The 27,602-nt window shown below is 35.8% G+C and overlaps 1 protein-coding gene across 2 annotated transcripts in view; it reads left to right on the forward strand.

Moving 5' to 3' along the window:
* LOC128868945 (organic cation transporter protein) overlaps positions 1-27,602 on the forward strand; it is a 70,468-nt gene continuing 42,866 nt past the window's right edge. The window contains exons 1-2 of one of the 2 annotated variants that reach the window (XM_054111604.1): positions 1-188; positions 594-698. In XM_054111604.1, coding sequence (XP_053967579.1) covers positions 656-698 — 43 coding nt within the window. In that variant the 5' untranslated portion in view covers positions 1-188; positions 594-655. The remainder of the gene's footprint in view (positions 189-593; positions 699-27,602) is intronic. The other variant, XM_054111594.1, reaches the window with a different exon arrangement.

Consider the following 27,602-nt stretch of genomic DNA (forward strand, 5'->3'; position numbering starts at 1 on the left):
GCTGCGCGCACGCAGTTTCATTGTGGTGCTGACTGGTGTCGTGTGCTAAAGTGTTTGGCACTCCGTGTTCTGCTGTATACCGCGTGCGTTTCACGGCGCGTACAAATACAACAAACGCGCATCAACGTGGTCGGTATTTTTGTGTTTCTTGTTTTTTTGTATCTGATTTTCATTCAGTGTGGGTCGAAGTGAGTGAAAATAAAATATGCCAAATATTAAAAAAAAGAAAGAAAATACAAACAACTCAATGAAACTGTGAGGGTTTAAAAAAAATAAAATTGTATTTAATGTTTTTTATTGAATATATTAAAATTTCAATACTGCATAGATTCAATAAAATACCTTATTACCATTTTCTTTCGATTATTGGGTTCGTTAATTATTTTGCTGTTAGTAAAAGTGGTCTAACTAGTTTTTGCGAATGCGCGTTTGCTGAAATTTTTTCGCATACGTCTAACGACTTGTAGTAACCACACTTTTGTATTTCAACTATAAAAAAAAAAAAATTGTTCTGACTCTGAATTTTAGTAGAATTAGTAAAAAGTGTATAATTAATATTAATATTTTTTTTTTAATATTTTTATCAAAAAAAGATACTCTATAGAGTTGCAGTTAAGTTCAGAGTGAAGAGAGAAAAAATTAAAAATTAAGAAAAATGGCTGTGGATTACGTTCTCGAAGATTTGATGGCCAAACTTGGTAAGTTCAGTAATTACAATTACTCTTAATATGTTTATTTACATACATACATACATCCATACATACATGTGGAACTATGAGAAAATTAAAATTTTGAGCAATCAACTCCAAGTGCAAATAAAGTGTTCGTACATCTTATCAGTATTGCCACGCTTACACACACATGCATATGCATATATTTTAAATTATTAACCAACGAATCCCGTATCATGCAAAATAACCCACAAAAAATATTGCCGTTCTCCGATAAAAAAAATGCAGAAAAATTATGAGTTAGTAACCCTTGGTTTTTCCCAAAAATTACTTTACTTTCCATATTTACTGCAGTTAAATCACTAGCAAAATTTCATAATTTATAATACAAATTTTTAGATAAGATTTTATTTTATCGCCGTTATTAATTAAATTCAAATTTATTCATTTAAACTTTTTACCGGAATTTTAAATCACACTTACGCAATCAAATTTTTGCGAATCTTTGCTAATTAAAAAATCAACGTTGAGTAGTATAATATATCATTTTACTCATACGATATTATTGTTGTTGTTGCAAAAATATAAACCCCATAAAGTGGTTGACCCAATGCACGCTTGCTTTACTTGCTTCGATTCGACAACTGTCGAAAGAGAATATAACTGTACTGTAATCTTTGAAAAATTGGGCAAATGACAGCTTTGGTTCACTCGCTTGAAGCGCTTTAAATATTCAAATAGCGCAATACGTTTCGTTTTTTTATTGCTGTTTTTTATTTTTCAAAGTAAAGCAAAGCTAAGCAAGAAAGGCAATTAAACCAAGCCTGTATTGCGCTGATGTGCACCTTAAAAGTTTTGGGAATGTTCCTGAGAAGAAAGTTGTCTATCAAATACAAATCCAGGTAATTCTGGTAACGTAGAAAAAACTATCGTGGGTACGTTGAGATATTTGTTTAACAAGTGTGTGTCAATAAGTACCTGAATTGAAATAAGGCATACTCTATTCGGTAAAAAGATACATTTTGTGTTTCAACATAATCTACTTTTAAATCAATACACTTTATCCAATTTCTCGACACCCTTCAAATAATACAATTTCATGAAACTCTATTGTGGTTTTATAACACTTACAAATCCGTGCTTAGAACTGTGAAGCCATCAGGCATGTTAATGCCCACGAAACGCGCGGTTTGGATAGGTAAGAAGCATAGAGCGACTGCTGTTAGATGAGTAGGTTTAAGAAGGGAAAGAGAAGAAGTGAGCGAAGGGTTGATTAGTGTCATGTGGGGTACCTTCACATATTACGTGTACGTCGGAGTCAATTCTGGAAAAGTAGAAGTTTAACTTGCTACAATATCCAGAAAAAAGTGTGCCAGAATAACGTGGGTCTAATGAGACAGCTGAAGTTCGCCATCTACAAAGGGTGCAACGGGTGCAAGAACCTAAAAATAGCCGCTTGAAACCTTTTTCAGCCACATTTCTTCATATTTCAATAACAGGACATTACCGCAAGGGGCTAAACCTGGAAAACATGGTTGCCAAGGTTGCAATTTCGATTGAGGCCTTGTGCACTTGAAACGCTTCTCCTCGTCAAATGCGCCGTTTTTGCTTCAAATTTGAGTATATTCGTTTCAAAGCTCTGCAAACAAACTGTCAGCTATTTGGTCTTCTTTGGCTCCGATTAGCCACCAGAAATGCATCGTATCGAATATTCCATATTCTTTATTGTATTGCGTTTATTCATATTTTAATCCGCAGTTATGGAATGGCGTAAAATCTCGTTTGGAGTATATAATTGAATATTCCTCTGAAGTTATCCGAGAATTGTTGCTAATGATGAGCAAGCGCGGCATCTGCCTTGCGGACATCCTTTTCACATCCAAATATTTATGCAAAACTTAGATCACTGATTGATTTGGTAAGCCTCTATTCGCTCCAAGTTCGCAAGCCTTCAGTTGCCTCTTATCTAATATTATACCGTGGATTTTCGTGGACAACTTCGGGGATCATTATTCGATCAGTTCAGTTCTAGCACCACTTATGCTGGTGAAACCGCATCGAAATTGAGTAAACTGAAGGTTTGTGACTCTAATCAATGATGAAGAGTGGCCAATAATATGTTTGAAGCTTTTGTTTAAATTCCTGGTTTTTTTCCTCGCAAAAATAATGCTTAATGAGCACTCTAACGCCACTATTGGACAGATCATTTAGAAAATTTGCATATGTACGTGCTTTTATAAGACGCTTCTTGGCAAAACTTTTCAAACATGGCCTTTGGCAAAAGTAAACTTCTAAAGCTCGTGAAATTATTTGGATACCACGTTCCCGTTTCTGAAGGTACCGATTTATGCAAAAATGTTCAGACATCTGATACTGTTTAAATACATACTGCTGTGTGCACAAAAAATGACAGCGCGACCTGTTGCCAAGTTTTTAGTATTTATTTCTTTTTTTATTTTTTATTTCATTATAAAAAAGAGTTCGTACTACAACAAAACCCATATAACTCAACGTTTCAAACTTTGTACAAAATTCAAAAAAATTTAAATCGTTTTCATTAAAACTTTAACTTTTTTTGTCAGAATTTTTAGAAAAATTCCAGATATGCTGTGGTTGTTGTTGTAGCAGTATCTTCGCCCTGTCAGTGTAGTGTAATTACCGGTCGTCTTCGTCTAGCTCATCTATCGGTAGGCCCAGGAAACTAGCTGTTTCGACGGGTTGGGTCCAGAGGAAGAGAGGTGTTAGATGAGTGGGTTTGATGGGGCATGTGAAAAGGTGGTTAGTGTCGTGCGGGGTGCCTTCACATGCTGGACATATGTTTAGTATGTCGGCGTCGATTCATTCCCATGGCAGCTGGTTCTACGTTACCGGAATGACTCGGGTTTTTCCCGACCAAGGGCTCCCGCCCCAGTATACTAGCCCTGTCTAGTGTATCGTATCCTCTAGATATGCTGTTTTGTATCCCCTTAAAGTGCCAGTATAAAGTGGCTCAAAATTTGCGTTGAGTTTTAATAATTTTTTTGTTAACCGTACTATACATTTTCTTCCATATGTAAATAAATAAAAAATTAGAATCAACGGAATTTTTGAGCCACTTCAGACTTTCACTTCATTGGACCAAAATTCAGTGCAGTTGCAAAACTGCATATTCGAAATTTTTCTAAAAAGTCTCTCTAAAAAGTTTGAGATCTTAACGAAAATTTTTTCAATTCATTGAAATCCCCTGCAAAGTTTAATACTTTAAGTTATATGGGTTTTGTTGTAGTATAAAGTATATTTTCATAAAAAAAAAAAATTTTTAATTAACTAAAGATAAGTAAATAGACAAACCATTGCAATATTTCGCGCTGCTACTATTGGGAGGACCGGTGTACATACATATACTTATATGATATATACCATATTTCTGCTAGTCAATGATAATTAAACAAAACGGACATTCATATACATACATATGTACAATATATAATTAGCAACTTTTGGAGAGGAAATTTGCACTGAGCGATATCCACAAGTTCATTTGTGTACATTTATAAATTTGTATCACCTATTCAATTGATTCTCTGATTAGCTGCAAATTTCCACTGTCATGTGAAAGGCAAATAAATACTTTCCTACATACATACGAACAGAGCCAATGCTTCCATTACAGCAACGTATTCACCAAGGCTGAGCAAATATTTACGTATGTTCCTATTTTGTACTCGTACGTACGTCTATACTAAAGCTAGACAGCTTCGCTTATCAGTTGAAGGTTTTGGCGGAGTTGCTGATTACTGTCGTTGGCGAGCCGCAAGTAGCTGGTAGTTGTTTGCATCGCAGCTGATTTCCGCTTATCAGAAACAGAATGTAACGGCAGATCTGCGAATAATTTGTGCTTTTGGCGGGAGTGTACTTTTATATACTCCTACGTAGGTATATATGGTATTTAGTTCTTCATTTGCAGTATCGGGGGTCAACCGTCCGCTGCCACTTTAGTTCAAATATGCGATCTTATCTTTCAAGTAAACGATAAGGTTCAAACGGTGTTACGATGTGACGAGGATTGAAGCTTTTGTGTGTATACTTTTGATTACATCTCACTACTGTAAAGTTTAAATGAGCAATTGGTGTACATATATATGTATGAGTAGCCGTGGTATACTACATAAAGCAGGCAAGCAGGCTGCAGATGAAGGTTGTTTTTTACAAGTTTAAATCATAAGTATTTATTTTATTATTTATTTATTTGCGGCCACACTAGTCACGCATGTGCCTTCATCTCTTCCTGACCTATTAGTCTCTTGAAAATGTTGAGTTTAATTATTAGTTTGCTCGTGGCCATGGGTATCTCAATGGTACTTCTATCAATAAGCAGTTGAAGAGTAGTACCTTTCCTGGCTAGCTCATCGGCTTTACAGTTATCCTCAATGTCTCTGTGTCCCGGTACCCAAATAAGACCTGGAATATGCCACTAATATCATAAAGGGCTGCCCGGCATTCCTATGCAACCTTTGATCTTAGTAAAGTCGCATTCATTGGTTTAATGACCGCCTGGCTATCCGAGAATATATTTATTGTATTGTAGTTTTTGTTAAGGCATGCGTATTTAGATACGTAGCCACTTCTGTTATAGCTAGAACTTTTGCCTGTTAAACACTACAGTAGTCTGCTAGTCGAACGGATAACTTAAGTCCTAATTCCTTCAAAAATACTCCATAGCCAAACCTATATAGTCTGGCTTGGAACCATCAGTATAGAAATTTAATTTCCCCTTCTCCATGATCTTCGAGTTTACCACTCACTTTCTTATGGTATGCTCGTGTTGAAGAGTCTGTCGAAGGTGAGTCTAGATAGAGTATTATATTTCTTGTTTGTGACTATTCGGAGTATCCAAATGGAGGCGTAGCCAAACCGCCTTTCTTTCCAAAAGCGTAATGCTTTTAAGTCTAAGCGCCGAAGCGACGGCCACGTGTTTTTCTACAAGGTTTAGTGCAGGCAAGTAGATTATCACTTCCAGTTCTTTGCTTGCGGTAGTCCTTAAAACAGAAGTGAAGCATAAAAAACTATTTTTTGGACTTTACTCATGAATTTAGCGTAATTCACCGTTTGAGCAGATGATCACCATACAAATATCCCATATTCAGATTGGCCTAACTACAGAATTATAGATCCAATGTGTAACACGAGGTGTTAACCCCCAATTAATACCGACTGCTTTCTTGCAAGCATATAATTCAACGTTGGCCTTCTTTACTCTTTCCTCAATATTAGTTTTCCCCGTGAGTTTCCTATCTAATATCAGTCCTAAGTAATTGCCATTCTCCCTCAAAGGAATCTTCGTTCTCTTAAAAACTAGAGGGGATATTTTAGGAAGCCTGTGTTTCTTTGTAAAGAGGATCAGTTCAGTTTTTGCGTTGTTTTTACCGAGTCCCCTATTCTCTGTTCAGCTTCTAAGCTTGGTCATATAAAATTGAGCATATCAATATAAAATTGATGCCTTATTAGCTTTTCAAAAAGTTAAAAGAGAACATAAAAGAACTAATACAAATAATAAACAAACAAAAAATTAACAAAACTTTATCAGAATCGGTCACACTCATCATATTCAGTCTATTGAGTAAGTAATTCACTTGTACTACCAAAATATTTTTGGATAGAGTTGCCACCATTTTTTGGTATTTAAAACGACACACATCAGGGGCATTTTTGAGATTTCTAACTCACTTTTAATTCAATAAAACTTGCATATGGGATTGCCGCTTATTTTTTTATTTAACTTAAAAAGTAGATAATAAAACACAAAAAGCTCACAAAGTTCTACTTCAGAGGCCTTGAATATACCACCATTAGGTTGTCACCTAACTTTTAATATAAGGTGTTCCTTTTATTATTTATCATATATAGGGTATATAAATCGTTTGTAATTTATTTATTAAAAAAACATTGGGTTGGTCAAAAAGTGAAATAAAAATTGATAAATTCATTCATCAAATATTAATAGGAAAATGCCATATATGTAAGGAGGGCCCAAATTAATAACTCGATTTTGTTTTTGAATAACTTTTTACTAAATAAAAAAGAAATGATTTTGAGTGATTTAAATCTTTATCTGACCTTTATATGCTCCATTGATTGTCTGCTTGTATGCTACACCTGTTTAGTTCGTAAGTGTCAAATATGGTTGTCGTTTATGTGGTGTCAACTGAAAAATTATAAATCTTCTGATTTGGTGATTAATATTGCGCCACCTTGTATAACTTACCAGTTTGTTGGTTTAGTCTTGAACTTTATAAGCAGTATTGGTAAATACAGATCTTACTAAAAAGGCGCAGCGGCACATCTGGGTTGGATCTGTAACATTTTATTTTAAGTTTTGAAGTATTAAAGTAAAGTATTAAATTAAATAAATGAAACCAAAATTAATAAAAAAAAAAAAATTTTCTAATAGCGGTCGCCTCTCGGCAGGCAATGGCAAACCTCCGAGTGTATTTCTGCCATGAAAAAGCTCCTCATGGAAATATCTGCCGTTCGGAGTCGGCTTGAAACTGTAGGTCCCTCCATTTTGTGGAACAACATCAAGACGCACACTACAAATAGGAGGAGGAGCTCGGCCAAACACCCAAAAAGGGTGTAAGCGCCAATTATATATATATATATATATATATATATTAAATTAAATAAACAGTGTTATTTTGGAATTAAGAGGCAAACTTTTTGCATTGACAACTCATTGACTTCCGCAGAGGTACTAAATATTTAACAGTTATTGAATTTTGCTAGATTCTATAGGTATAACTGATGAAGCAAATTAAATTGATTTTTAATGCTTAAAGTTAACTCAATTTAAGTATTTTCTGAATAATAAAAGTGCTCGTATATACTTTAAGTGTTCAATATTTGTGTTCTGTCTAATTCCCATGAACAAACACGTGACAATTCCAATTCTGTTAGTAACAGGGCGGACGCCGCTGTCGCATCACGCGCCCTCAAAAAGCCTAATGTATATACATCTAAGTATATTCACACGTAAGGTGTGATTTCTGAGTACGTACCCTTGGCGTCGTGACATATTTCGAGCGGAAAATGTCGTGATTCTATTGATATGCATATCTAAATTAATTCTATTGATTATTTTTAAATCTCAGAACTCTTGAGATTATAAAAAGGTACTTCACAACAAACTAATTTTTTATTTTGATTTTTCAAAAAATTTTTTTTTTTGTAATATGATATGGCATTTATTCATATTCGAAACCGTAATGGCCATTTTGTGCCATGAAGCGATCTTATCTTCTTACACTTCAATTTTGCAGAGGTCTTATGATTTGCTCAAAGTTCGAGATTTTTATGTGCAGTTCGAACTAAAAACAAAAAAAAAATCATTATTTAATAATGCATTTGAAATTTAATAAAGATTTAACAAGTTGGTTATAGTGTAGCAGTAAACAGTTAGCAATCGCTAGTGTTTATATGATATGTATCGAGTATTTTTAACATAATAATTAAAAATCATGATACTATGAAAAGGTATTTCACAATATGTACAATTTTGTTGTTTAAGTAACAGTGTTAGACTGCCGATATCACCAAACAGGATAAATAAACAAATGATGAATTTTTGCATGCGAAAAAGATCAGTTCTTGGTAGATTTAAGTGGCACATAGCGCCACCTTGCACAAACCAATGCTATTGCTGTCTTCATTTTCGCGGAAATATGGAGCGTAATGCCATCGCTTCCGTTTTGTTTAAGTAAAATCGCCGTCAGCTTCTAAAAACTATCGGTCCCAATAGCCGATATCGATCGAGCATATAAAGATTTACCTGCAGTCCTTCAATTAATTCAGTTCTATAAGCGAATAAGCCGACGCCTTTATGTTGAATGTTCATCAGGCTGATGAAGCTAATTTGCTGAGATCTCTGGCGAGTTGGTATTCTCGGGTTCAAGCGCATAGCAGCGACTATTGATTAGCCCTAGGCGAATATGAGAAATGGTGTTTTCAGCTAACATACCAATATTTCGTACTTTTTTTTTTAAACATTTTTGTATAGTAACAATGTGCAATAAGGTCATTATGTAGTTCAAAATTTATTTTTGAAATTCGCGCTGTTTCGCTAACACTGAAGATACACCTAACTTTGGAAATACACCTTGAGATAATGCGATAGCACATTAACATTTTTACCAGTTTTAACTATTTTTCTGTATTTTTTGAACTACCATTATTTTTGTATAAAAGTATAATTCATTGCCTAACAAAAACCATATTAATGCAATTTTCTAACATTACACAAAAATTAGAAATATTGCATACAATTTTCATACCAATTTACTTAATTTTAATTAAAATTTTTGTCATGCAGTTTTATAGCTCGTAAAAATTTAGTCTAATAAAGTGCAAGTTTGATATGGCTGAAAAATCCAGCTGATTTCTTATAATTTTTTTAGCTGACGGTATTGTGCTCTACACATCATTTGTTCGTTCTAAATCGGAATATGCATCCTTCATCTACCTTGCCTTATTATGTCTGTTACATAACTCGAATTGAAGTTTTCATTAGTATTGTTCTATGTTCCCTCCGTTTTCATGACCCCATGCTCTCATACTTTTCGAGATGCCCGCTTATCAATTTGAAATCTTTGCAGTTTCAGTGTTCTATTTTGTCTTTATCTTTCGTCTTTGATATGTTTTAAAATGTTGTGGATTATCCTTCGCTTCTGGAGTAAGTCTGTTTTAATACTCCATCTAGAGCGCTTCGTAATTAGGTGTTTTCCATATTGGCTTTATAAGAACTCTGGAACTCGTTCTCGCAAGGAATGCACCCGTCACGAAAGTTGGATTCGGATCCAATTCAATACTATTTACAAATCATTTAGGATTGGCATTGCGTTTTCTAAACAGTCTTTTATTGAACTTCTTAGTTATGCCGTAAATAATTTGATTTAGTTTATTTTGTTTTTGCGACAAATTTTTACTTCAATAAATAAATAAAATATGTATATATGAATCGCTGTTCAAGTGTAACTGAGTTTCTGACCCTCAAAATAGCTGCTAGGTTAAAAAGAATATATAATTCCAAAATGCAGTATCCGATTTTTTGAGGCAAGAACATATTTCAGGGGGGTTACGGTATTCAAATATTTATTTAAGCAACATTAAAGACATTCTGTTGATCTTAATCTCCAGTAGATTCCATAATCAAACCGAATTCCTCGAACAAACTCAATACAAACCCGATCTTTAACGTAATTAAAGCACAACTAGCATGCGAGTCAATGGATACAGATGAAATTGTAGGATAACCGTTACAATTTTTTTATTCTTTGAGCATACCAGTATTACACCCGGAAGAATATAAATTTATATTTGTTGTAACTATGATTATTCTCTGTAACAAAAATGCATCTCGATTTCGTTACGAGACTGGACTCGCCATAAAAGAACTAAAGTTCAATATTATCGATGTGACCACAATAGAAGTGTTGAGTCTAAGGCCCCCACGAGCTACTCATTTTAATTATTTTTTCAATAACAAAAAAATAAAAATGGCGCAAGAGCAATCAATAAACGTTTGTGGATTAAATCTGTCCAATATTCGCGCTTATAGTTAGATAGTCCACTCTGGCGTTGGGAAACCAAGAAATTTATTTATTTTTACGGATGATGAAAAAACAAATAAAGATGATGGGAAGTACTAGAAATAAATACATACCTTCACTTAATATACCAAACAACTAGGTTATAGCGAGGGTTTTAACGCAAGCCGGGTGTGTATATATGTGAAGGGTCTTTCAGAAGTGACGCCTGGATGTCAGTAGCGGAAAATTCCTAGAGGATACATTTTTTACGCCATCTTTGACACTTGTGAAGTAGACAGACAATTTTAAGGGTTAAAATTATTGAAACTTATTATGAAAATTGTCGATCTTTAAGAACAAAATAGGGCGAAATTCGAAAGTTTTTCAGTGGATATTGTCGTTCGAATATGTTGACAATTCAAAATTTGGTGAAAAATGTGAAGAAACTGGTTCTGTCGAGGATAGAAAAAGGACTCTCAGACCAGAAACTGGACTGCGTTTTACCTGCACATTACTTGGACATTTAAATGATGTCATTTTCACATAAAATTGTTTGGAGCCATTTAAAAAAAAAAATAATGAAACCTGAAATAATCTAAATTTTTACAAGTTTTATTATAAAACAACATCTAGACGTGACTTTTGAACGACCCCTGTATGTTTTTGTATCCAAATTTAAGAAAAAGCTGTATTTTATTATAATTACTCGCGTTCGATCTACAATCACAAATAACGAAATACCTACTTACTAGGTTGTTCAATAAGTTTTGCGGTTCGATAAAAGAGAACGCTGCCACTAAATTTGGTTTTGTTATGTTGGACACTCTTCATATGAACGCATGTGAAGCATCATTTCAATCTCCTGGTTCATTCTTCGTTTACCAGCCATTTAGTATCGACGTGTCACAGTATTTTCTACAATGCAAAAATCAAGTATTGTGAAGGGATTGCATTTTTATTTTTGGAAGGTTTAAAAGCAAAGGAAATTTATGAGCGAATGTTGAAGGTTTATAAGGACTTTTCCGCCATAAATTGCTGTAGTGGAGAGATGGGTTGCTGAAGGTGGCGGTAGAAGCCTTGAAGACGATTTTGACGTGCAAAAAATACCGGATATCGTGGAAAATCGTTGAGTGACTCGAAGAGATTTAGTGGAAACCCTGGGCCCCTTGGTATCTAATTGGGTAGAAAAAGCAATATTTTAACAAAAGTATTGGGTTTCAGAAAGCTGTGTGCACAATGGGTGCCGCATTCGCTAGCAATAGAAAAAAAAAAACATTCGAATGCGACTTTCTCATTAACATTTAGAGCGGTTTCGGAAGGCTAAAGTGGTTTTTAGGCGTCGATTCATCATTATGGAAGACACTTTGGTCTATCACCATGATCCTAAATAAAAGGAAAAAGTAAAAAGTGATGTGAACCTGGTTCTTCAACCCCGAAAGAAATTTCTATCCAGAAATCGGCCAAGAACGGGCATCAGTTTTTTGCCATGTGCCATAGAAATTTTGTTTGTGGATTACTTGCTAACTTGTATGGTAAAACAATAAATTCTGAATATTATTGTAACTTTTTCGACCAGCTGAAGGAAAAAGTTCGAGAAAAAATACCCAGTTTGCAAAAGAAAAAAATTATTTTTCGTCAAGACAATGCACCGCGTCACAAGAGCATTTTGAGAATGACTAAAATTCATAAATTAAAGTTCGAATTAATGGGGCATCCACCGTAATCACCTGTTTTCAGGCTTAAAAAATGCATGCGCTCGTATACACCTTGGTATGTTGCACAAGCTAATCCAATCGCACACGTTTGTATTGAAAGCATTGCTGTTAGGCTATATTTTCTTCCTTATATATCGCACCCTAAATACAAAAGGGTCACAACTCAAAATGTATCTTCTGCTCAAATATGAACGAGACGTTATCAAAAAAACGGCCCGCGGATGACATATTGCAAAAATAAATTTTTTGTTTTTTGGTAGGACTGTTATAAGCTTACATGGCAAATTTCAGCGTGATATGTCACATAGTTTGTTTTCTGTGCTACTGTAAACAAGTCAAGCTCGAGTGTGGAAAATTTTGAGTTGTGACCCTTTTGTATTTAGGGTGCGATATGTACTTACTTCCATTCGTAAGCAAAATAGTAAATACTCGAAAAATTCGTCAAAACGAACTGAATTTCTTTGTCGAACATAATAACTAACACCCAAGTTGTCAAATTGGCATAACACGACCAACCTTCTCGTTAGGATACGCACATGAGTGAAAGAGATTTTCAACAACAAATTTTCTACTGGCATTCTACTATTGGGCATCAAAGCAGCATTTGATTCTAAGTACCTGCTATGGGGCTTTTATCTACAAATAAAATGTCCAACTACAGTTTGCCTCTCCGAATTCATAAAATAATTCAAACCATCTTGTCGAAAGGGCTTTTTTCGGTGCATATAAGATAAAGACATTCATCTAAATATATAAATACCCTGGTAGGGTCTCCTCAAGGGTTCTATTTATCTCATATTATCTATAAACCCGAGTTCACTTCACTTAACAATTGCACAACTTCCATCTGTCATATTCTGATGACACTACCACCTTGTCATTTAAGGTGGTATTCAATGATATCATTAACAATCTCCGAGTGCCTGTGACACTGCAATAAAATATTTGAAGAGATGGAAATTCCTTGAAAACACCGAGGTGTTTCTTTTTAACCCTCTTTATACAATAGAAAGTTTCAGAAAAGTTTACTAAAAACAGCAATTAGTTATCCCTCTAACTACAGAAATTTTAAGCAGGAGATTTTACTAGTGTTACGGACTAAGGCGAATGTGTAAGAAAAATGGGATAGAACCATTGCAATAATTAGAATAACACGCGATTTTTTTATTTGAATATTCATAAGTTTCTAAAATTGTATTTTCAGCGTTCTGGATTGAGGGAAATGAAATAAGGGTAAAATTTCGTTTTGTTTGTTTTCATATTGTGATTGCGACTATACAATTTTTTAACTTATTTCAAGTAACTTCTTTTTAAATTGTGCATAGCTAGGTTGGGGACTAATGAACATATATGTATACTAGCAACCCGCCCTGCTTCGCACGGGTATAAAATATATACCCTATGTCACTCACTGAAAAAATTATTAAAATCGATCCAGTAGTTTTGGCTTATTCATTACTGCCCGTGGCCCGCACGCGTTAAATTTGGAGTAAAACAATTCCCCTTTCTTTATAGCATGAAGATTTCCTGCTATCTTTGGGATATCTAAATTCATACCCTACATTTTTGCATATTAACTTTTTGCATTTTTACATATGTATTTATTTTATTTTTGCAACAATTACTATATTACAGAATGTCTTTATATACAACGTTCATAGCCTTCTTGTCATTAGACAATACAAACATGTTTTCTCTAGAGGTTACTCTTGAAAGAGCGACATACAGTTGGCCATGTGAAAAACAGTCAACACTCAAATCTAAGCCTGCAACGTTGAAGGTTTGACCCTGAGATTTATTAATGGTCATTGCAAAAGATGTCTTTACCGGAAATTGTAAGCGTTTAAATTGGAGTGGTAGATCCGATGGTATCAGAGGGATTCAGGGAATCAATACATCTTCTCCGGTACCACATCCTGTGAGTATTGTGCACTCTATTATGACAGTTTTCAGTGATTTTACCAGCAAACGCGGGCCATTGCAAAGTTTAGGTGGACTTAGGTTTCTTAATAAAATAACAGGACAACCTATTTTCAGCTCCATTTTGTGAGGAGGGAGTCCAGACGGGTTCAAAGAATTTAGAAATTCTGTAGGAAATTGAACAGCTTCTTCCAAATCGAGAACAGTATCGACCGAGAAGTATATTTTCGTCGGCGCATCAATCTTTGAAATAATCAAGTTATTTACTTTATCTATATTACTTGTTCGTTAGTTGGTGACAGAATAGCTCTTTCTTTAAACCAAGATATTGTCTTATAACTTATGTTATCAATGTCAGGATAGACCTTGTTGACTAACTCTTGGATGTTGTCTATCAAAACACAAAGGTTTTCTAGGTTAATCCTTCCCTCACTTTGTGCTAATTCTCCATTGCCAACTTTTAGCAGGATCTCTGGAAATAGCCTGTTCTCACGTGAAGATGACGAAACCCTCATATTAGTTTTAAGATCTAATTTATTGACATGCGACCAAAGGTGGGATCTTTTTAGCGAAGCATTTATTTCGTCAGCACGTGTTCCTCGAGTCACAACTGGTAGGATTTGACGGAAATCTCCTGAGAACAGAATTGTACATCCACCCATAGGTGAATTTTTGTTGCTCAAATCGGGCATTGTCCTATCCAATGCTTCCACAGACGTCTTGTTTGACATGATAGCTTTGTCCCAGACTATTAATGAGCAGTCACGCATCAATTTTCCTGTATTGCTCTGTCTAGAAACACTACAGACGCTGTTATCATCATCGGTTGCGATTTTCAGCGGGAGCTTGAATGTAGAGTGTGCGGTTCGGCCTCCTTCCAAAGGAGTAGCGGCAATGCCGGATGACGCAACAGCTAACGCAATTTTTCCGGTAGATCTCAATTACTAACTACTGATGTAATATCTTGAAAAATATTGTTTTTAATTATATGCTGTAAAGAGCCATATACATAGATCTATATGAAAACAACAATGTATTTCAGATATTTAATTGGATAAGGATTAATGTTGTACCCATTTGTTGAAATCGCTTCGAAAATAAGCTATTAGTTGTCGTAAAAAGTATATTAAATGACAAAAAATGTTATTGTATGGAATTGATAGCAAACTAAACACGCTCCGAATCAATAAAAACTATTCAAAAACTGTATTTTAATTACAGTATGCAAACAAAATTCGTATTAGTACACCCCCTAATAAATAAAAAAAACCACGTATATTTTCAAATTAATTTTAAAACAAATGCTTGAAACCGTTTTATTTTATAGATAATTAACTAAAATAAGGCCAAATAAAAAAACCGCTCACGAAGTGTATTGAAATGCAAAAAAAAAAAAAATAAGAAAGAAAAAAATGAACACTTTTCACAGAAGCAAAATTCGTATTAGTACACATGTATTTTTAATGATTTAAAGAGTAAATAAAAAATAGTTCAGAAAATTAATATTTTGTAGGATACCCTCGTTGCCTTAGAACAGCAGACAATCTCTTCGGCATAGATTCCACCAATTTTTTTGTGAGATTTGGAGAAATCTTCTTCCACTCTGATTTGAGGACTTTTTTTAAATGTTCTCGGTTCCTTATTTGATGATGTTCTAGCTGCTTTTTGAAAATCGACCATACATTTTCTATGGGATTAATATCCGGGCTTTGTGGTGGTGTTTTGAGATAATTTGGACAGTTATAAAGCATCCATAACCTTGTATCCAACGCCGTGTGCTTAGGGTCGTTATCTTGTTGGAATATACATTTTTTTTTGCAACCCAATTTTTTGGCACCTTTGCGTAGATTCTTTTTTAAAATATCAATATATTGCCTCGCAGTCATAATTCCAGCAATAAAATGCAACTTTCCTACTCCGTTTGCCCCGAAACATCCCCATACCATCAGAGAACCACCACCGTGCTTGAAAGAAGGCTGCAGATTTCGTTTTTGAAGGCCAGTATTACACTCTCTCCAAATTTTTATGCGTCCATCGGACATTTTTATATTAAATTTACACTCGTCTGAAAAAATTACCCTTTTCCAAAACCGCATATTTTTGTTTAAATATTGCCTGGCAAATATAACACGCTTTCTTCTATTGACTGAGCTTACATACGGTTTTCTAACCGCAGTTCTGCTTCTAAATCCCAATTTTTTTACATAATTGCGCACTGTTTGAGGTGTAACTTTGATAGAAAAGTATTTTTCTAGTTCTGCAGCTAGTGAAACTCCACTGACGGTGGGGTCTTTTCTCATAAGGCGTTTCAAATAAGTCTTGTGCCTCTGCCCAAGCTGTGCCCTGTTCACATTTCGAAGCTTTTTGTCAATCCTTCCACTGTCTCTAAAAATTTTGACTAAGTTTTGTATTGTAGACACACTTTTCTGCAATGTTCTCGCAATTTCGCGTAAAGACTTTCCGTTTTTGTTCATATTTATTATTAATCTCCTAGTTTCGTTTGACTTTGGCGACATTGCAAGCTAACTCCGCGAACTTGAGCAAATGGCTACTAAAACGCAACTGCCCAAGGTTAAACATTGAATCGTTTCGAAAATAAAGGTAAATACCAACAAATTGTTTACAAATTCAACGCATACTAAGTGTACTAATACGAATTTTGCCTGCAGTAGAAATAGCTACACTGCTACTAAAGCTATTTTTTCCAATTCTATGCAAATGTTTCGGAGTTCTATTTTTTTATGAATTATACAATACCGCACTACGATTGAAATCAATTGCTTTAAAGTAAATTTGAAAATATACGTGGTATTTTTATTTGTAAGAGGGTGTACTAATACGAACTTTGCATACTGTATGTGCGATTTACTAATATAGAACGTGAAAATAGCGTTTTATTTCGCTGTAAAATTGTATGTGCATATAATTATATGGAATTCAGTACATACATAGATACATATGTACATACGTCCGAAATGAAATAATGCGAGCGATTCGTAAATACATACATACATACGTCACCATACGATGTAATTCAACATTAATGAGGTGTGGTGAGATTATCGCTTAACGCCTGTTGCTTCATTCGGTTGACAGCGAACAAACACACAAACTGCTTTTTTTGGAAAAAGAGCTGCTTTTGTTTAAACAATTTTGGTTAAATAACAAATACAGTGGCTCACAGCTTATTTCGTGTGCCCGTTTATCAAAATAAAAAAGTTTAATATTTTTGTATAAACTTTATTTAGAAAAAAAACTTAAACGTACATTCAAAGATAAACTATTTCTTGTTACAAACATACATAAATAAACTTAAATTATTTCTTCTTAAGTAATATGTTTACAGCAAAATCAAAATTATAAGTAAATCCACGTCACACCTTATTTCGTGTGCTTAACCAAACTAGAAAAAACATGATTTTTTTTTTAATTTATTAAGTTTTTACTAATCTAATATTTTGTAGGGTAGCCTTTTTGTTTTAATACATCTTTTAACCGGGATTGCATGGAGCTAACAAGTTTTCCAGTGTATTCAGGAGATATTTTCTCCCACTCCACTTGCAATGCTGTTTTTAGATCTTGTTTGTTGCTTATGTTATGTTTTCTAATTTTTTGATCCAGAATATTCCATAAATTCTCAATTACATTGAGATCAGGTGATTGTGCTGGCGTTTTTACCACATGAGGGCAATTCCATATAAGCCACCGTTGCACAAATTCCGACTTATGCTTCGGATCATTGTCCTGATAGAACCTGAACCTGTCCCGAATGCCTAATTTTTCAGCACTTTGTAGTAAATTATTTTTTAATAAATTCAAATAAACTGTTTTATCCATAATTTCGACGATAAAAACCAAGTTTCCGACACCAGCTGTTGACATGCAGCCCCAAACCATTACATGACCCCCACCGTGTTTTACTGTACCACGCAGATTCTTCGGGTCCAGCTCCGCGTTGGGCTTACGCCAAACGAAAGACTTTCCATCGGAACCAAAGAGGTTGAATTTGCTTTCGTCGGCGAAAATAACGTCATTCCAAAATATTTGGTCTTTATTAACATGGTTTTCGGCAAACTCCACCCTTAATCTTCTGTTACGCTCATTAACAAACGGTTTGTTTCGAGCTGTACGACCATGGAAATCGGCTTTGCGCAGAATTCTTCTTATTTTTTCAGGATTACATGACTTACCAAGTACTTTTTCAACCTCTTTTGTCAAAGCTGGCGCACTAATTCGTGGGTCTTTTTTAATTTTTCTTAATATCCACCTTTCATCAGCTTCTGTAAAAATTTTGTTTGGAGCTTGGCGTCCTTCGTCAACCACTCTTTTTTCACGAGAAAAGCGTTGAATAATGTACTGTACTGTGGAAGTACTTAAATTTACAATTTCAGCAATTTTTTTCAGCGACTTTCCATTTTTGTAATGCGTAATCACTAATTCGCGCCTTTCAATCGACGTACGGCGACCCATCACGGTATTTTTAAATTAAGCTGGACAACCGACTCCTTTCAATGTGTAAACTAAATAAGGATATAATCTAATATACTATGCAAAACAAATTTCCTATAATTGCTAACCGGTTTACTGGCGCCAATAACGGTAAAAGTAAACACACGAAATAAGCTGTGACGTCAATTTACCTAGTATTCTGTTTTTGTTGTAAATATTCTACTAAAGCAGAAAAAATTTGAATGCATTTATACATGTTTGCAATTAGAAATAATTTATCTTTGATTGTGCATTTAAACTTTTTTTAAAGTAAATCAAATAAAAATAATTTTACAATTATAATAATAAGCTGTGAGCCACTGTATATCAATTTTTTTTTTGATGCAGAACGAAAGTAAATATTTCAAAGTTAAACTCTAAGAAAGTTTCATTTTAATTGGTTGATTCGTTTATGATTTATGACCGTGAAAACAAAAAAATTATGTTTTTTTGCCACATTTTCACCGATTGCCACGCCCCCTTTATATATTTCTTCACATTATATAGATATAAACCTTCCTCTTCAATCAGTCTATCTTTAAAAAAAAACCGCATCAAAATCCGTTGCGTAGTTTTAAAGATTTAAGCGTATACGGGGACATAGGGACAGAAAAAGCGACTTTGTTTTATAATATGTAGTGATATATATCTACTTATACATACCTATGTGCATAGATATTATATATATAAGCAATCCACATTTTTGCCTTGGCGAGTGTCTAGCTCTTTCAAAATAAGAATCGGCATCATTTGTTTCATATCTCACGAATTAAAAATAATAATAAGATCAGGCTATTTTTATTCCAGGAAGCTTTATGGCGCGCTATGAGCGGGCAAAGCAGAGACCTTGACAAACATAAACATGATATATGCATGTACTTATATATAGTGGACACATTTATGCCATCTTACGTTTATCAATACTAAAGACGTATGATTAGAGGAAAAAAGAACGTCAGTTTAAATTTCCAAAAATTCAAGGAAAACAACACAAATTATACAAGATTTCAAAAGATTAACGAAAATAGCAAAAAGACAAAGAAAAATTCAACACATTAAGAGATGAGATCTGGTTGAACTCAGCAAGCGTGAGCAATTGGCGCGTTTCGGGCATTATTTTTTTTGTTATTACTTCCATAAAAAGGGTAGAAATTTTGAAGTTCTCTTCTTGGAACATTAAAATATAGTTATTCCAGAAGGGCAGCACAATCAAAATCTTCCTTTTTAATGCCACATACAAAAGTTAAGGAAAGAACAGATCATCCACTTTCTCGAGATTTGAGATTTAAAAGAAGTAAACGAGCATTATATGATAGAAGAGATTCAGTAAATCGTAAAAACCGCAAACATTTTCAAAAGAAACCTTCTGAGTTTTCTCGATACTGCTGATTGAGAATTGATGATAATACCACCAAATAATAGTGGAAAAACGTACAAAGCAAGGATGGAAAGGATACGTTTTTTGGGGTTGAGGAATGGAATTGGAGGATGTTTTTTTTTGTTTTTAGAAACAGGAAAGTGGAAAAGCACGTGGGATTCGAACCCACAACCTTTGGGATGGCAGACTAGTGCACTTACGCTAGACTACCGGGGCCGCACTGCAGAATTTGCTAATGAGTAAATTTTCAAGTCATCAGCGTACAACAGAAACTTAGCATATGAAAAGCAAGAGCTAATGTCATTAACGAGCAATACGAAAAGGAGTGGACCCATCTATATCAATGGTTCTCATATTTTTATCCATTTCGAATGCTTTTCCAATATACTATCGATATTGAAAAACTAAAACGCGTTATGACTTGGATCTCAGTTCGGTATTCATATTGGATATCGAAGGTCATTCTCGAACGCTCGCCACAATTTCTACTAGGTACACATTCTGTTGTTAACTAACATTGCTTGATAAATAAATGCCTAAGGAAAGATTTAATTTTTTAATTATGGAAAATGAACATGTAAAAGTCCCTGGTTTTTCACAGAATCGTACGACTACAAATCTCCCTGCTGCGGTGATAAATTAAATCAGCCAACAACTTACTAGACATAAGCCGGTTTACCTAGTTCAGATTACACTAGTCTACAAGGAAAAGTATCCGAAATAATTTAAACTAATATCTGCTTCTCTGTCCATGCAAAATTCGGATTGATAACTAAAATTAATTTATTAGTTTGAGTTTTCGAGATATCCTAACCTAAAAGTGCAAAAAACCCCATTTTTGCCCATATTTGAGGTTATGTAGCCTTGCAGATGTTTTCTTTCACCAAAATTAAAGGATGGCATCTTTAAATACAATCCTTCTTTTTTCAAATGGCGTTTTGTTTGCTCAAATATCATTTTTTTTCGCAGAGATATCGCATTTTGAAATTTTCATGTTTCGAAATTTTCCTACACTTGAAAATCGATTAAGATAACATAGACATGATATATTCGATTACTAATTTTCTTGAATTGAGTCTTATTTTTCTTAAAATTTTGTCTCACACCATAAGTGTGCTGACTCACCACATCCCTACACTATCTAACCTTTGGGTACCGAGTCACACACAGCCCTAACCCCTAGAAACCACCCCTATCATACCGCGAGCAGGCTAACCCACTTAACCGCAAGCAGGCTTACCCACAAACTCCAAATTTACATACTATTAATCCATATATTTCAGGCCCTCAAACCCAAGAAAATTAGTAATCGACTATATGATGTCTATGTTATCTTAATCGATTTTCAGGTGTAGGAAAATTTCGAAACATGAAAATTTCAAAATGCGATATCTCTGCGAAAAAAAATGATATTTGAGCAAACAAAACGCCATTTGAAAAAAGAAGGATTGTATTTAAAGATGCCATCCTTTAATTTTGGTGAAAGAAAACATCTGCAAGGCTACATAACCTCAAATATGGGCAAAAATGGGGTTTTTTGCACTTTTAGGTTAGGATATCTCGAAAACTCAAACTAATAGAGCAATTCTGAGGCCAGATTTGGATTCAGCGCATCATAAACCTTCGGAAATATATAGTCTGGTTTCTGGGTCTGAATGTTGGTTAAATTTTGTCGGCCTGTGTTATTAATGAATAAATAATAATATCAAGGTATTTTAGAAAGATAAGAAAAATAATAAAACTACACAATAACGTATAAATTTGTAGGTACATACCTATGAACATACAGCTACTTACAAGTATAAAGTATTTGCATTGCACATTTTTATTTACTACTCTAGCACTACTTCAATTGTCCAACAAGCAAAAATGAAATTGTAATAAGTAAACAGCTTGATAACACGTATTCAAGCAGCAGCAAAGCAACTATGATACATATACATATATATTTTACCTGTAGCGCCAATGTTACCTGTACCGCCAATGATAAAAATGCCGTTTATTACCCAATGGATGCCTGAAAAATGTATTTAGTTATGTTTAAATAACTATAGTTATGGCTCCTTTTCTTTGACTCAAACGAGTTCTTTAACTCAGATCACTAAAAAATTTCAGCGCTTTGGAAGCATGGTACCCTTCATCAGAAACAAGAACTAAAATAAAATGTTTCGAAGGTTCTGGATGTGCTGAATCCGAATATGTACTCAGAGTAGTTTCAACGCATCCCGAGATACATTGAGATATATTTCGGTTTGAAATAAAGCGCATGTTGCTGTGAATAGCTGGCATTGAAAATCTGTGGTGCGCTAGCTCATTTAGAGTCTGACACGGCGTACTCGCAATGTGCGCTTCACTCAAAAGGATATATTTGAGGTTATATAGCACCAAAGATTTTTTAAAATTCGTAACAGCATGAAAAAGTACAACTCTTTTCCATTGCTTTACAACCTATTTCCATAGGTAAACAAGGCTTTGTTAGCCTCTGAGATATCCTTTTCCCATTTTCATTAACTTACAGTTACTTGAGGTTTTGTAGTTCACTTTATCGAATCCAATCCCATAAATTTAACAGACGATATCTCGGAGACAAAAAATATATATTATATGTATAATGGTAATGCAGATGCTGTAGCCAAACGGATTGGTATGTACCAGTCATTTGTTACTGCGTGGGTTCGAATCCCTCTCCAGTCCTACTTCTTACGCGATTTTGGCTGAGTTTAACAAAGAGCGCCAGTCGTTTCTTTCTGGTGCCAACCGGCGCCAATTGGACACACCAAGTGAAGCCAAGTCCTTCTCCACCTGATCTTTCCCACGCAGAGGAGGCCTTCCTCTTCCTCTACTACCACCAGCTGGTACCGCATCGAATACTTTCAAAGCCGGATCGTTTGCATCCATTCGAACGACATGACCCAGGCAACGTAGCCGCTGGATCTTTATTCGCTGCGCTATGTCTATGTCATCGTTCCATCGCTTTCGATATTCGTTGTTGCCAACGGGCAAAGGTCCAAAAATCTTACGCAGAATCTTTCTCTCAAACACTCCAAGCGTCGCTCCATCGGATGTTGTCATCGTCCACGCTTCTGCGCCATACGTTAGGACGGGTATGATGAGAGTATTGTAGAGTGTTAGTTTTGTTCGTCGAGAGAGGACTTTACTACTCATTTGCCTACTTAGTCCAAAGTAGCACTTGTTGGCAAGAGAGATTCTACGTTTGATTTCAAGGCTGTCATTGTTATCGGTGCTAATGCTGGTTCCTAAATACACGAAGTCTTTTACAACCTCAAAATTATAACTGTCTACAGTGACGTGGGTGCCGATACGCGAGTGCGCCGATTGTTTGTTTCAAGACAGGAGGTACTTCGTTTTGTCCTCGTTCACCACCAGACCCATTCGCTTTGCCTCTTTATCCAGTTTGGAGAATGCAGAACTAACAGCGCGCTTGTTAAGGCCGATGATGTCAATATCATAGCCATACGCCAACAATTGTACGCTCTTATAAAAAATTGTGCGTGAGCGATTAAGTTCTGCGGCTCGTACGATCCTCTCCAACATCAGGTTAAAGAAGTCACATGACAGCGAGTCACCCTGTCTGAAGCCTCGTTTGGTATCAAACGGCTCGGAGAGGTCCTTCCCAATTCTGACGGCGCTGCTGGTGTTGAGCAACGTCATCTTGCATAGCCGTGTTAGTATTGTGGGGATACCAAATTCAGGCATCGCGGCATACAGATAACTCCTTTTCGTTCTGTCAAATGCAGCTTGGAAATCGACGAAAAGATGGTGTGTGTCGATTCTCCTTTCGTGGGTCTTTTCCAAGATTTGGCGTATTGTAAATATTTGGTCGATGGTAGACTTTCCAGGTCGAAAACCACACTGATAAGGTCCAATCAGTTGGTTGACGGTGGGCTTCACCCTTTCACACAATACGCTCGCTAGAACCTTATAGGCGATATTAAGAAGACTAATCCCGCGACAATTGGAGGATCACCCTTCTTATGGATTAGGCAGAGCACACTTAAATTCCAATCGGCAGGCATGTCTTCATCCGACCATATTTTGTATAGAAGCTGATGCATGCACCTTACCAGCTCCTCGCCGCCATGTTTGAATAGCTCAGCCGGCAGTCCGTCGGCGCCCGCGGCTTTGTTGTTCTTTAGCCGCGTTATCGCTATTTTCACCTCGTCATGGTCGGGTAGCGGAACGTCAATTCCTTCTTCAACGATTGGGGTATCGGGAACTTCACATTCTCTGTGACATGCGCAGCTATCACTTTTCAGTAGGTTCGAGAAGTGTTCCCTCCATAATTTAAGAATGCTCTGGATGTCGGTCACCAGATTGCCGTCTTTGTTCCTACAGGAAAACGCCCCGGTCTTGAAACCTTCTGTAAACCGCCGAACTTTTTGGTAGAATTTTCGGTCGTCGTTCTTATTGACCAGCATCTGAAGCTCCTCGCACTCCCGTATTTCGGCCTCTTGGTTCTTCTGTCGGATAATACGTCTCTCTTCCTTTTTCAGATCTCTGTAGCGATCCCACAAGGCTCGCGTCGCGCCCGATCGCAGCGTGGCTCTATAGGCAGCATCTTTTCTTTCAGCGGCAGCATGTCATTCTTCGTCGTACCAACTGTTTTTTCGGGCTCGCCGGAATCCGATTTTTTCTTCGGCGGCGGTACGTAGGGAACAAGAAGGCAGGTCCTACTAGATAAATATAATTGATGCTATTCAAGTTGGGAAGGTGGAATGCTATGCTAAATAAGCCAATTTTCTCAGCAATATTTTATGAGAGACCCTATCAAAAGCTTCCGAAAAATCAGTGTACTTCATAGTTCGCGTTGAAGCTATCGAAACAGTACGTAGAAAAAATTACAAGGTTAGATACCGTAGACCTTCCACTAATAAAACCGTGTTGATTCGGGATCATGACGGGTTAGACACAGTAAAAATCTGCTTTGTCTTAGCAACATTCTCAAATAATGTCGAAATTTTTGTCAATTTCATGATAGGATTACAGGCCTATTGTGTGACGTCACTCATGTTCCCACTTTTAAAGATTGGAGTTATGTGAACTCTTTTCCAATTTGGTACTGACAACGAGTTCGGCAACAAAATGTCCACTTTTTTGTTTCGCTTCTATTTCTCTAACAACAAAATATAAATTTGCGCACAGAAGTACTAAACTGCCATTAAGAAAATGCAAACGAAACTGATTTGAGAGATTTTGTGTCGAACGGATTATGCAAACGGGTAAATCATTGAACGCGAAATAAATGCGATAATGCTTATATGTTGACGTACTTTAATGGTGCGGGATTGTAAGCCCCACTGTCGGATACAAAATTTGTTACTTCGCTAGTAAACACGAACACTTTGAGAATATCCGTACAGTACCTTAGATGCAACGTTCCAGGTTTTCATAACCTTCCTTCCATAAGCCTCGCTTGCGCCTGCAATTTTCACTAGACTTTTGAAACCTTTTCGTTGGTTCTTAAGGCATACGAAAAGACGGAAGTCATCAATTCAAATTCTTTCAAATCAATCTTTTTCAAATCTACCATTAACTGGCCTTTCAAACGTAATTACTAGAGTAAATATAAAACTATGCTTTATTATTGGTCGGTTTGGGACTTATTCGGATCTCAGCTTAGCTGTGAGCGACTTGCTTACATCCCTATGTACGAGTATGTGACGCTTAAATTTTTCAATCTGGTGTTTACTAAAATCTATACTTAATTGACTCATTAACTACCTATACAAAACAACTGAAGAGGAATTTTAGAAATATTCGATCGTCAGTTGCAATTCAACCTTGTTGCACCTATGTCACTTTCACAACAGTTTTGTTGTTATTTGTTTTTGCTTTGTTTTCGTTTTATTTGGTTTCGCGGCGGCGTCTCACTATTGGAAAATATGCATTGTGCTTGTGCTTATGGAAAACGAATACAAATAGAAATATATTCGCATTGTCTCACTTCGAAAAGTGCATCTACGCACACATAGGCACATACGCAACAGGGTGCCTTTTCTGTTACAGAGCGATTCTTTCAGCGTAAGTTATAACTTCACAACCGTAAAACTTCGCTAGCAACATTGTCGAGTATATGAGCCCCAGAAGCAATTCCACAATTGTGGTAAGAAAAGTGTTTTTAAACAAATACATATGTACATATACATACATGTAAAGCGTTTTTCAGTAAAAGCGCTTCAACTTTTTTTTTGAATAAAACACAAACGGTTTGACTTTTTTAACTAATTTTTTTTTTTATTATCGAGTTTGAACATATACATTTAAGTATAAAATTCGATTTCTTTTGCATGACCACCGCGTGCACGTTTTACGAAGTCCAATCGTTGAACCCAATTTTCGACCACTCTTTTGCACAAATCGGCCGAAATTCCAGCAATTTCGCGTTCAATATTGTCTCTGAGCTCACAAATCGTCGCCGGCTTGAACTGTAGACCAATGACTTCACATAACCCCATAAAAATAGTCTAGAGGCGTCAAATCACAATGCGCTCACTGAACTTACTCTTCAACAAATCAATTGTAGCGTGTGCTGTGTGGCTTGTGGCCCCGTCCTGTTGAAACCACATGTCGTCTAAGTCCATACCATTCCATTGCGGCCAAAAATAATCGTTTATCATGTCGCGGTATCGATTTCCATTCACAGTAACGTGGCGATCGTTCTCGTCAACGAAAAAATATGGGCCAATTACGCCGCCGGCATGTAAACCGCACCAAACAGTGATTTTTTCGGGATGCAACGGTGCCACATGAATCACGTGTGGATTGCTTTCTGCCCAGTAACGCATATTTTGCTTGTTGACAAAGCCATTGAGCCAAAAGTGAGCTTCACACTGAAGATGATTTTTCGACTTTAAACTTTGTTAACAGAACACGCATTTTTATAATAAAATTCAATGATTTGCAAGCGTTGCTCAAGTGTGTAGCGTTCCATGATGAAATGTATACTAATGAAGTTTACAAATGACAAGCGAAAAATAAAAAATATTACGTTGTTCGCCCTCTCTATCGGAAAAAAGTTGAAGCGCACCTATTGAAAAACGCTATATATTGGCACACAAAAAAACTATAAAGAAGATTTACTTACACCATTTGCGAAGACGTATCTCCCCTGTGACTTTAAACAACACGCAAATTCGCCAAACAGATAATACTAAATACAATACTTAGGTATTCTGCTAGACAGGTGTCTCACATATTTTTAACGTGGAAGCAACTCGGACTTAAACTACGCTCATTACGACTCTCAATGCTAAACGCACAGAATCTCATCTAAGCCAAAATAAGCACAGTCTTAGCACACTGCTTTCGGTTATACCAGGACACCTAATAGGCAGACACGACCAGAGGATGAATTTGCAGAGATATGAGTTCTGCAGAAGCTGTCTAGGTGAAAAAGATGAAGAGACGATCTCGCACCTGCGGTGCCATTTTCCTGCTCTATCCAGACGTATGTAGATTTACTATTTTAGGTAGACAATTCTTGAATGAATTAGATGATCTCAGTACTGTGGAAATAAGTGATCTTCTAAAATTTATGAAGGTTTTTTTCACTGGTTTTAGGAGAGATAGGTATAAGCGCCCCACGCGGCATGGGCCTGAGTGTGCCACAGTAAACAATCGCTGTAACCCAACCTATCCTTATAAAAATAGTGTCAAACATTTTTTTGCCTAATTCTCAACACCTAGACAATGGAACTGCTGAACACTCCAGCTCAGCTCCCCTAGCAAGCGAACTGTCAGTTTTCGCTGAATTTCAAATGACATGTGCCTTTTAAATATGTAGCTATGAAAAAATGTTGCTGGTATATTGTGCGCTGTTTTCATGGCGTGAACTGAGTACTACTTTACC

The sequence above is a fragment of the Anastrepha ludens genome, chromosome 2 (genome assembly GCF_028408465.1).
Source record: "Anastrepha ludens isolate Willacy chromosome 2, idAnaLude1.1, whole genome shotgun sequence".
Taxonomy (NCBI): domain Eukaryota; kingdom Metazoa; phylum Arthropoda; class Insecta; order Diptera; family Tephritidae; genus Anastrepha; species Anastrepha ludens.